Source organism: Pholcus phalangioides, unplaced genomic scaffold (genome assembly GCF_987345545.1).
Source record: "Pholcus phalangioides strain wild (caught in Gottingen) unplaced genomic scaffold, Ppha-v1.0 ptg000001l_1, whole genome shotgun sequence".
NCBI classification, from domain to species: domain Eukaryota; kingdom Metazoa; phylum Arthropoda; class Arachnida; order Araneae; family Pholcidae; genus Pholcus; species Pholcus phalangioides.
Window position 1 is genome coordinate 8,546,838 of NW_028301594.1, and position 11,138 is coordinate 8,557,975.

The window sequence follows — 11,138 nt, forward strand, 5'->3', positions numbered from 1 at the left end:
CGGATACAAGCTGTAATTAATGCAAAAGGAGGGCCAACAGCCTGCTAATAAAGATTTTGTCTCATTTCACAGGTATTCATATTATTTTGTCCCACCCCTGTACATACACATTTTTTTTAATTGAAAAATATACATAATTTGACAAAAATATGTTTTAGAAACAGAGAGAAAATGCAATTGCCCTTGCGGAGAATCGAACCCACGTGCTTTCAATTTGGGTTCCATTCCCTGCACGGGCAGTTGCATTTTCTCTCTTTCCAAAACATATCTTCGCATCAGCCAGCTGTTAAACGCCTTCTTGTATATAAGATGTGCAGAATATATTCGGAGAACGGAATTTCTCTGTATCTTTTTTTCTGTGTTAACTATTATGTTGGTAGATAAATTCATATCTTTATCGTAGAAACATACGAATGTTTCCCAAGTAACTCTTATTACAGAAGATATTTCTTTTTCACGACTTACGCTAAGGTTCGTGAAAAATCGATTATTCGGGGATTTAATCCGAAGCAAACAAGATGACGATCTTTTTGCTAGCATTGGCTCTTTTAGCAACAAGTCAGATTGTTGTTGAAGGCACACAAACTGGCGGTAAGTTACATCCTTTCTGATTGAAAATATATTGTACATTAGCTGGAACTGTTGGTCATAAAAATATTTATTTGGAGTTTTCTTAACGCAATGTGTGAAATTTATCCAAATAAAGGTCAGTTGCCCAGTGGAAGCTAAAATGCTCGAAAACAATTCGCTTATATACGCAACTCCGGCTATATACCACGAAGTACTGATGACTGAGTACCAAACAAAGATAATTGGAATGAAAAGTCACATTCTTCTGCGGGGAATCGAACCACCAACCTCGCACTTTAAAAGCGCGAAAAAATTTTTAAAAAATTTGAAAGAGAAAGGCAATATTTACATCTGAGCGCATGATAAAATGGCATGACATCGCTTTAATTGAATAAAAATTAATTAAAAATAGAAAAACTGTTCAGTTCATAAAACGATGAAAAAAATTGAGATAATTGTGATTCAACTTTATTCATAATTAAATTTTAAATTTTGAAATTGAAAAAAATTGAATATTTTCATACATTCCTAGCATATTTATGATTGGTTCTATTTTTATTTCTTCTTAATTTTATGAACGGAGCAGTTTGCTTGATTTTGAATCATTTTTTTTTAATATTTACATTGATGCCATGGTATTTAATCATGTGCGCAAGGAACTAAAAACTATTAGTTTTTCAAAGTTTGCAAGAAAAAATATATTGATAAAGTATGTAGTATCAGTATATTTATATGGCACAGAATAGCATATGTTATCTAAAATACATGCATCAGATATTAAACAAATGAATGGTTGAATAATTTTTTAATGATATTTCTACAAGAATATAGTTTCTAACTAGGAAGTAGGAGACTCCTTAAAAAGGCTCGATAATGTGGGCACGAGTTCAGCCACCTAATGCACCAAACGTATTAGTATGAATATGAATTAAAAACATGATGATAAAATATGATTTAAAACATAAAATATGCTACCTTTTTCTGGAACGAGAAATATTATATTTTTCATTGTTTAATAATTTAAATTGAATAGAAGAAAACCGACAATTGCGTTGAGAAAACAGTTTGAAAAGTCATATTTATTGTGTTCTTTTAAACTAGGACAATATGAACCAGGATGTGTGTATAGCGACTCTTATCCGCTTGTATTAGACGCAGGAAGACAACCAAGGGGCGAGTTCAAATCACCAGGCTACGACAAAGGCGTGTACCACGAGAATGCTTACTGCAATTACGTGATAAAGGCACCTCCCGGGCAGGTAAACATTCCAGAAAAATTAGTTTTTCATTCAGTTTGAGAGCAAAGAAAAAGACGCACATTTGGTTCACTGAATAATTTCGACACAGAACCAGATCTGCTGTAGTGTTTTTTTTTTTTTTGGTTTTTTTTGTCGTCTTCAGTGGTAATAAAGTGTACTTCGGATGCAATTGTTCTAATTCAAAACTATGACAAAACATGACAACTAATATGAATACGAAAGGTGATTTGAGAATATTCAAATTTTGATTGTTAATAGTTTAATTTGCGAAGATCAGTAGATGAGCTCTATCTCCTGTAAATGCACTTGATGCGCACTCAAACTGTTAGATGTACATGCAAACTTCGAGAACATCTCATTCGGTAGTAAATTGAACATGGTTTAGACCAGAGTCGATTTGAAAGGAAGGGGAGCTCCCTCTCTCTAAACCAGTGTTTTTCAACCCTTTTTACATCGTGTCCAACCAAAGCTTTGGTGGGGGGGAAACTTTGTTATAATTTTAAAATTGTTTCTGAAGCTAATTATTTTCCATTTAAAATATAGAAGTTGCATGTTATTGGTGGTTATTGGTATGTTGTATAGTGGATAATTGATTTCCTAAAGGCGTTTACATTTTTATAATTTTTTAAATCACTGTTTAAGTTATCCCTTAATCGAGGTTCCTCGGAGAGACTTCAAGGGTCTGTTAGCTTCAAGGACAAAATAATTAACTCATTGTTTTTACATTGCTCTGCACAGAATATTCTTTAAAGGACTTCGTGGACTTTTTCTTCATTTTATTGGCACAGGAGGGGGGGGGGGGCTCCCGTGGATTTTTTTTATCTCACCGACACAAATTTTCGGTGGAACACAAAGCATTAAAAACCCTTAGGCAAACCCGTTCTACTGAATGAGAAAAATAAAAGAAAGAAGTCATCGAGAAATTGTTTGAAAATTGAAAATTTGAACTGATACAAAGAAAACAAGGGAGCTGGGAGAGTTCCAGGTCTTCATAAAAAAACACAAATTGCACCCCCCCCCCTGACATCGAACTGTCACCATGGTGAGGCGTGGGCCCCACGTTGGGAATCACCGCTCTAAATGGAGCACAATTTATTAGCGTATGACCATATTTTGTAGTTAGTTGTAGTTTCGAACCCACAGTGATGGTCGAAAGAAGTTGGTTTTCTGCGGTTTCCCCAGCTTTGAGGCGCGAATTCCAGCCGGTCTCCCATTTGAGAAAGTCTCTCCGCTGAGAGCAGACAGACAAATAACACGATAATGACATAACATGGAAATTCGAGCGCAACTCGACAACATAATACGTCAGGGCCACACATACACTCAGAACACACATTCCGACATTCCGGCATGTACCGATTCATTAGAAATCCCGTATAGGAATGCGTACGTAATGTCATATATATATATATATATATATGTCGCAATGAAAAAAATGAATTTACGGACAACTGGACGTCTTACATCAGCACATCGAACCAGGAGTCTCCATTCACTTCATGAATTGGTTGGCAAAAAAAAGACAAATCTTTTCTGGAAATCGGACTTTAGTCCTCTCTTAAAACTCTCGGTTATTTCATGAAATGGCCGCGCTTCGGGCTTTAATAGTTACATATGTGCCAAGCAGTCTGAATGCTTATCAAGTGTTATGTGTAGAAATAGTGTTGCCATCTACATCTTATCTCATATTCCTATGAGCGAATTACGTGTTGTAGAGTCTGTTGATCTCTAGTTATAAATATTAAGTGGTTGTGCATAATAATTTATAACTTTTATTCCACACAGATTATAAAGCTGACTTTCCGAGGGATGAATATGGAAACAGGTGCTCGTTGTACGAACGATAACATTTTAATCAGTGATGGAGAGAATGAAGGTGGCACCGATCTTGGAGTGTATTGTGGCGAGGAGCCGCCCGGTTATCCCATCATCTCTAAAAGTAACGCCATGCTTGTCCGGTTCAGAACCAATGAAATAATCAATAAAAGAGGATTCCATGCAGTTTATGAAGCTATTCGTCCAGAAGGTAAGACTAATGATACTTTCATCAACGTTGATTTACGGTAGTGGTTCTCAATCTGTGGGGAAAATTGAAGGTATTCCACTGTGTGGTTCTGTGGTCATAGTGACGGACTCGCATCGCGATGACAACGGTTTGTTGGTTTTAATCTTCCAGAGGCTTGAATGAGAGTCAATCTCCCCGTAGACATAACTACAACGGGACTGATATCCAATTATCGCCCTTCACTCATAGTTAGTCAAATAGATGGCGGTACTAAAATTCCCCACGGACAATACCATATACGCACTCACTGTTAGGTACAAAGGAATACTTCCAACAAATCTCATTCGGTTGTTAATTTGCATGGCGATAGATCGGAGTTGTGATCTGTGTTTGAAAGAAAGAACGAAAGGATTCCTAGGAATACACGAGAAAAATGTAATAAGCGAGTAAATGATTATAAAAAAAAAAAGCAAAATGTATATATATTATGAGACGATGTACAAAGTGCACGGACGATTTCCATATATTTCTAGTGAATGCTTGCAAGCCTCTTCGAACGATTACGCTAACAAGTCTTCTGCGTATTTCTCTGGGTGCGTAAGCAGAATACAAATTTGTGAAGATACGCAGGACTATTTTAACAACATCATGGACTTTATGCAAGTCTGATAGAGTTGATGTTAATTGTAATGAAGGTCATGGGGGCGAGATAGCTCCTTTTATAAGTTTGGACTTCACAACAAACGCGCTCATTGGTTGAAACGGCCTTGGGGAAACGCAACCATTTTACAAATTTCCAGGGATACACTAGCATCCTGTGCATTACCTCCACGCCCCCCTCCCCAACCAGCTCATGGAACTCCGCTCTGTCTCAATGAAGAGATTTGAGGAGGTGGTTGAAGAAAACCTGGATAGCAGCTGTGCAGGTATGTGTTGTGAACCCAACGAGAGGTTTGTTTCTGCTTAATGCTTGCTATGTGTAGCCATCTGTGTTTCCAATCTGCCGTCAATTTTTCAAGCTATGAATGTAGTGTAATGATTTTTAAATAATCGTATCATTCTATGACTGTTTGTCTCTGTGGTGAGATTTTCCAACGGGGAGGTCGGCTCGCATACGCGCTTCGAAGTAGGGATCCACGAAAAACTATCTTCAGCTGACCACCACTGTGGGAATGGGTGGGTTTCCAGCCCGGGTCTTGCGCATTTCCGAAGCCAACTGTACCTTTCACATGAATTATTGAGAGCCACTGGCCGTACGGGAAGGTATATGCTGATTAATGTTTTAGGTAACAGTGAATGCTTGGTTAAAGAGAGGTGAGGTAAATTACATCCAAGTATCCAATAAACATTAGAGAATGGATGGCGATGACCTGACGACTTATACAAATGATTATTTCAATCTATTTCAGCATTATTAAATTTTTTTCTGAACTTAGATATTTGTCCGAGGGGATATTTGAAGTGTACGAACAATAACTGCTTCGATCCAAGAGTTAAATGCGATGGCCAAGATGATTGTTTAGATGGATCAGATGAAGAAAAATGCGGTGAGTACAATCCTATTAGAACCGAAAGAGTTTCAAAAGAGTTTTGAGAAACTATAAAATAATTTACATGTATTATACTGCTATTCCAATAAAGTGCAGCAGGTATCATAAAGAAATTAAAATTCTCAATTCGGTCTATTCACAAAATATCGTCGCACGCACACCCACACACACTGGTTTCTTGAAAACATATAGATTTTTTCTCATACTTCCAGATCGACCACTTCCGTCCATTGCATGTGGTTCTGGAGCAATCTTACCGATTGAATCGAACCAATCCCCCGATCGTATTGTTGGAGGTATTGCGGCCAGACCTGGCAGTTGGCCGTGGCAAGCCGATCTGCAAACCAAAAACTTCTATCCGGAAAGCCATATATGTGGTGGGACATTGATAAATGCACAGTGGGTGATGACAGCGGTCCATTGCCTGCTCGGGTGAGTGGTTCATTTCAAACTTCATTTGATCCAATGTCTGGTTTCATCATTTCTTAATATTGTATTATCCGATTATCAAATACGCTATATTCTCATGTATGTAACCAGAAATTATAATATCCACACGTATACTCAACTGCATACACAATTTAATCAATACACTCTAAGAAGAAGATAAATTATTCATTTAATCGACATTTAGAGTAAGCTGGCTTATCAGCCCCACAAAAAACAATAATCATCATACACAGTGGAACCTCTCATTAACCGAGACCCACGAGAATTAGCCACCCGAAATGATTGTCCACTAGTTAGTGAGCACAAGATAATATGAATCGAAATACATTGAAGTCCTGCTCCACCGGTTTCAAAAAACTCATTCGTAATAGCATATTTTCATGTTTGACGCAATTTCGTTACTGTCCAGTGTAATTTTTGAATGATTATTTATGTTCTTTCATACACTAAGATGTCACGCATTTCAATGTAATTTATTTCACGCAGAAACTCACGAGCAAGTGACTGGAAAGTCATAGTTGGTAATCATGATCGATTTAAAAAAGACCCCGATGAGCAGATGAGATATGTCGAAGCTTTAGTAATATATCCAGGGTATACTGGTGATGAGGTAAACTCCATTCCTGAAAAGTATTATAGCATTTTCCAATTATGAAAAAAACCATGTACAGTATTTTACTCTGGGCATCCCTCACCGATTTTATCTCATTGTAGATAATAAACCAGCCGATTGATTTAACCCATGACATTGCATTGATGAAACTCAACGCACCTGTGAAATTTAGCGACCGCGTCAGACCTGCGTGTCTCCCACCACAAAAATACGAAATGCCACTCAAGACTAAATGCTTCACCACTGGATGGGGACGAACTAAAGGTCAGAATTAATTGCGTGTTCCTTTAATATTTTATCAGAATCCAAATCATCCGATGAACGAAAGTATCGATTTCAATTTGCGTGGAATTTTAATCCTGTGTGAATATTGTATAACTCTATGCAGATCTATTAATCGTTTTTGTTATAGGATCCGGATACCATAACGAGTTGAAACAAGCCGAGGTTTACACTCAATTGAAACATAGATGCATCAACATGGAAAGCAACGAGACAATGATATGCGTGAAGAGTGAAGGGCCTATGCTACAAGATGCTTGCCATGTGAGATATTCTATAATTCTTATCTAGATACACTAATAAATGCAAAACAAAGATCACAACTGGTAAAATGCCCAACAAGATGGCTGAAAAAAAAAGATGGCCATAAAAAATATGGATGTCAAAATATCACCCCATGTACATCATTGTTGTTAACCCTGCATGGTCAATACGGGGTGGCGCGTGAGTGGCGTGGTGGTAAGATGTTCATCTACCACCGTGAAGGTTGCTGTCACGGTCCCAGGTTCAAACCTGAGATATTTTCCCTAACCAGCTTGAGGTGACCACCGATAGACAGCGCCCTCATTTCCAGCCCATCTCGTTAATGACAGTAAATAGCGATATGGCCAGAGTTGGTGTTTGGTGAAATAGTATATAGGGTGAACGCGTGACCTGCTCTGTCAAACAAAAAGAGAGTGATAGACGAATGCAAGTGAATCATGAAACACCCTAACAACACTGTCTCATCTCGAACAGTTTTCGAGTTATGGTGGATAATGAATTATAAAAGAAAAATGCACCAAATCTGAAAAAACCCGAAGTTGTGAAGTTTCTGCGAGCCTACATGCACACAAACTAAGCTCATATTTGGAAAACATAGAAAATGCTCAGTAAGGTGACACCGATTCTATCAGAATATCTAGAGTTAATGGCCAGCTGTAACCGCTAAAGTACTGGCGATGTTCAAAATCGAGTTTTTGCCGAAATTTTTAATCGCTAGTTCGATAAACACTCTTCTAGCTACAAAACCGGTCAAATTTACCGAAAACTTGTCCACTGCACCAGATTTTGAAAGAAATTACAATAAAATATATCGATGTTCTGGTTCAGGAGAAATTGATTCCTTGTCAATTTTCTGAGCGCTGCTGAAATGCTAAATCGGACAAAATTGAAAATAAAATTCAATTTAACTTACATTCAACTTTTCCGAGTACGACATTAAACATGTATGAAATAAAGTAAAACTGCGTGTTTTTCAATTACTTGGGCGCACCAACGACTAAAAACGCAAATGAAAAAATATTAAACAAAAATCGCTCTAATTAATTAAAATGCATTTTGGTGCATTTTTTTCTATTAAAAAAACTAACAGCACGCAGCACATGCTAACAGCAGCTATTTACATCCGAATAAATGGGAAGAAAAAAAGAAACCGCTCAATACGTTTTTATAGGGGTGAACAATAGAGGGTTATGCATGTGTATTTTTGTAGTATTGATATGGTTTTAAATATATTACTATCAATACCTTTGTATTTTCTTACAGGGTGACAGTGGTGGACCCCTAAACTGTAAGATTGGAAACAAGTGGCATGTTATGGGTATCACTAGCTTCGGGGGAGACACCAACCTTCTAGGTTCCGCTCTATGTGCTGTGTCGAAACCGGGGACTGTTTTCAACAAAGTTTCCGCCAAGATTGACTGGATGCGTGACATGATCAAACGTTACGGTTAAAATTAAATATCAGCCATAAAGGGTGATTTCATAATTCCCCTTGCCGCATTTTTCCGGCAAACCGATGCTTCTCTAGGCATACTTCCAGTTGTGGGGAAAAAAGCTTTCAAATAACATGTAGAACTCTAATACGTTATTCATGTTCCAAGGGGGTTGTTGTTGTGGATGGTTGAGCCCATAGACTAAAGATATTATTCTTACTCTGTGGTTGAGCCTTCCACTTGGAAGGGGGAATCGCAATCGTATAGGAAATACATACACGAAGCGAGATGAGAGAGAAAACAAGTTTCAAATAATGATATTATACCCCATGATCATGCAAATGCAATTGTGAGTACATTACGGTAGTTAATCATTTAGAAAATGGAGCTCTTCAGGTTTTAATAATAAACGTACCGGGCCTGGTTGCTTTCAATATATCTGAGTTCCAGAATACGTGGAGGAGGTCCATTACATCAAGATATACTGTCCAGTCACCTATGTCGTACCGGTTGGAGTACCATCGTCAGGAGGAGCGGTGAATGATGACTGAAGCGCCTGATGGAGGTGCCAGGCCTTGAAGAGATGAAACCGAATTTAGATGCCATCTCTCTAGTTATTTGCAGATTATCGGTGAAGGGGCGCGGTAGCCCAGGTCGGTAAGATACTCGCCTAAAGTACCAAAGGATATTTAGAGGTATCGCGAGTTCGATACCCGGTTCGTCCTCGTCAGAAAACTTTCCTGACACAGGGGTACAACAAAAATGGCGACATGACCGCAGCAAAAATTGCTACCGCAGGGAGTCCCCCATCGAGGGGTTAGCGCACCAACCTCTCGACGAGTATAAAAAACAAGCCTGCCGTTCGGAATCGGCAATAAATTGTAGGTCCCGGTCTAATTAGCCCTCGTGTGCAGAAAATGACCGTGGTGCGACAAAAATGATCAATGATCAAATGATTATCGGTGATGGTGGGCCCGGGAGCTGCGTGGGACCTGCAATGTCTTCGAAGCCACTATCACCTGGACGGTGAAAAGTCTCGAACCACCAACAACTCTGCTCGTTGAATTAGGGGGGGAGGGGGGAGGTGTTTAGTCATTTCTGGTCATTATTTTTAGACGTTCCCAATTAATAGCGTTTGTTATGAAATTCATAAATGCATTACGTTTTAACTTTACGCAGAGCTGACTTCGAGCAGACCTCTCCCAACGACGAGAACCAGAAGCTCCGAAAGAAACTGTCACTCTCTCGACAGCTTATCCAAACAGGTTTCTTCTTTCTCTCTGGCAGCTCTTGGCGTTGTGTTAACGACAGTCATCAAGGCGCTGACGACCAATTGACGTAAAAGCTCTACAATATTGTACAATAATTAAAAAAAAAACCCCACTTTTTATAGGGACACCCTGCCCTCAAAAACCCAATTAGAAAGTCTTTCCGGATGCCGAAAAAAAAATTCACGTTTCTGGTGTGTGCAACATTCACTGAGGTATTATAATTAAATGTGGGACAAAAGTTTGAAAAGAACACATAAACTAACAACGACAACACATAATTCCCTCATTTATACTATTCTTTCCCAACTTTTCTCAGATTTCTGAATATCTCAGCGAATATCGCATTTAGAAACGTGGAAATTTTTTGTATACTTCAGGAGAGACAGTTCAACATTTTTTCAATTGTGTTTTTGAGGACACGGTGTCTATTTTAAAAGTTTATTTATTTATTTTAATAACTATAAAACTCCCTTTCAACATGAATGGCTCATATCGTAGGTATACAGGCTATTTGGATATTTTTTCTAATTGAAATTATGTCTCTGGTACCCACGGTTCGCCAGTAAAACGAGGCAAGGAGGAGTTACGGAATCGCCCTGTATATTCATGGTTTTATTCCTTGTAGATTCCAACAATACTTGGTGTCGGTGTTTTATTTCACGAAAGCAAAGAGTGTTTCTGTAATAAATTGCTACACATTTCACTCATTTGGGTCAAGTTGTCAAAGCTTTTGTCTTTGGTAAATCTCGGTCTAATAAAAATTGGTCTTGTCTTAGTGATTCATAATAAAGCAATTCATACGTTACTTGATGTTGCACGTTTTCATCACAATAATACTCATTGAACTTCAACAAGAAATTTTAAAAAACAAACAGTTTCAAATGGGCTTTCAGCTGTAGTTCCGTGCCGCTGTGGTGGTCGAGTGGTTATAGTGACGGACTCGCGATGCGAGGATCCGGGTTCGAACCCCACAGTGGTGGTCGGCTGAAGTTGGTTTTCTGTGGTTCCCAACTTCTAGGCGCGAATGCAAGCCGATCTCCCCGTTAAAAAGTCTCGCCACAGAGAGCAACAGGCCTACAACGTTACAGATATTCAATCATTACACTTCACTCACAATTTGAAGTATAGATGACAGCACTGAAATATCATACACAACACTAGCTACACACTCAGACTGTTAGGTGTACACACACACTCACTTTGTTCCAGACTCTGCCACGAAGCTGGGCTGGAAGAGATCTCGGCAACGGGATAAGTCCGGTGGCAGAGACCCTGGCGTTCATTCATTCAGCTGTAGTTCCGTGCATAAAAATTGGATTTTGTATTAGGAACTATACGTGTGTAAGAAAACGATTCTGCATAATACAAATACAACACCACAACAAGCAAAATGCCCAGCGAGATGGCTGAGAAAAAGATGCCCATAACAAATATGGATGTC

The 11,138-nt window shown here is 38.6% G+C and overlaps 1 protein-coding gene across 1 annotated transcript; it reads left to right on the plus strand.

Annotated features, from left to right (window-relative positions):
- The first annotated feature begins 483 nt into the window (after positions 1-483).
- On the plus strand, positions 484-10,490 carry LOC149089815 (chymotrypsin-like elastase family member 2A). The gene is made up of 9 exons (XM_089248734.1): positions 484-591; positions 1,672-1,829; positions 3,615-3,855; positions 5,271-5,381; positions 5,597-5,816; positions 6,321-6,444; positions 6,549-6,711; positions 6,860-6,993; positions 8,257-10,490. Exons 1-9 carry the CDS (start codon positions 519-521, stop codon positions 8,443-8,445), a joined length of 1,413 nt encoding a protein of 470 aa, XP_089104860.1. The 5' UTR covers positions 484-518; the 3' UTR covers positions 8,446-10,490.
- The last annotated feature ends 648 nt before the right edge of the window (positions 10,491-11,138 follow it).

Bases quoted from the DNA above. Each gene is read 5' to 3' on its own strand.
- LOC149089815 (XM_089248734.1), top strand. From the start codon at position 519: ATGACGATCTTTTTGCTAGCATTGGCTCTTTTAGCAACAAGTCAGATT. The intron at 3,856-5,270 runs GTAAGACTAATG...TTCTGAACTTAG, and splicing joins TGAAGCTATTCGTCCAGAAG to ATATTTGTCCGAGGGGATAT. The intron at 6,445-6,548 runs GTAAACTCCATT...ATCTCATTGTAG, and splicing joins CAGGGTATACTGGTGATGAG to ATAATAAACCAGCCGATTGA.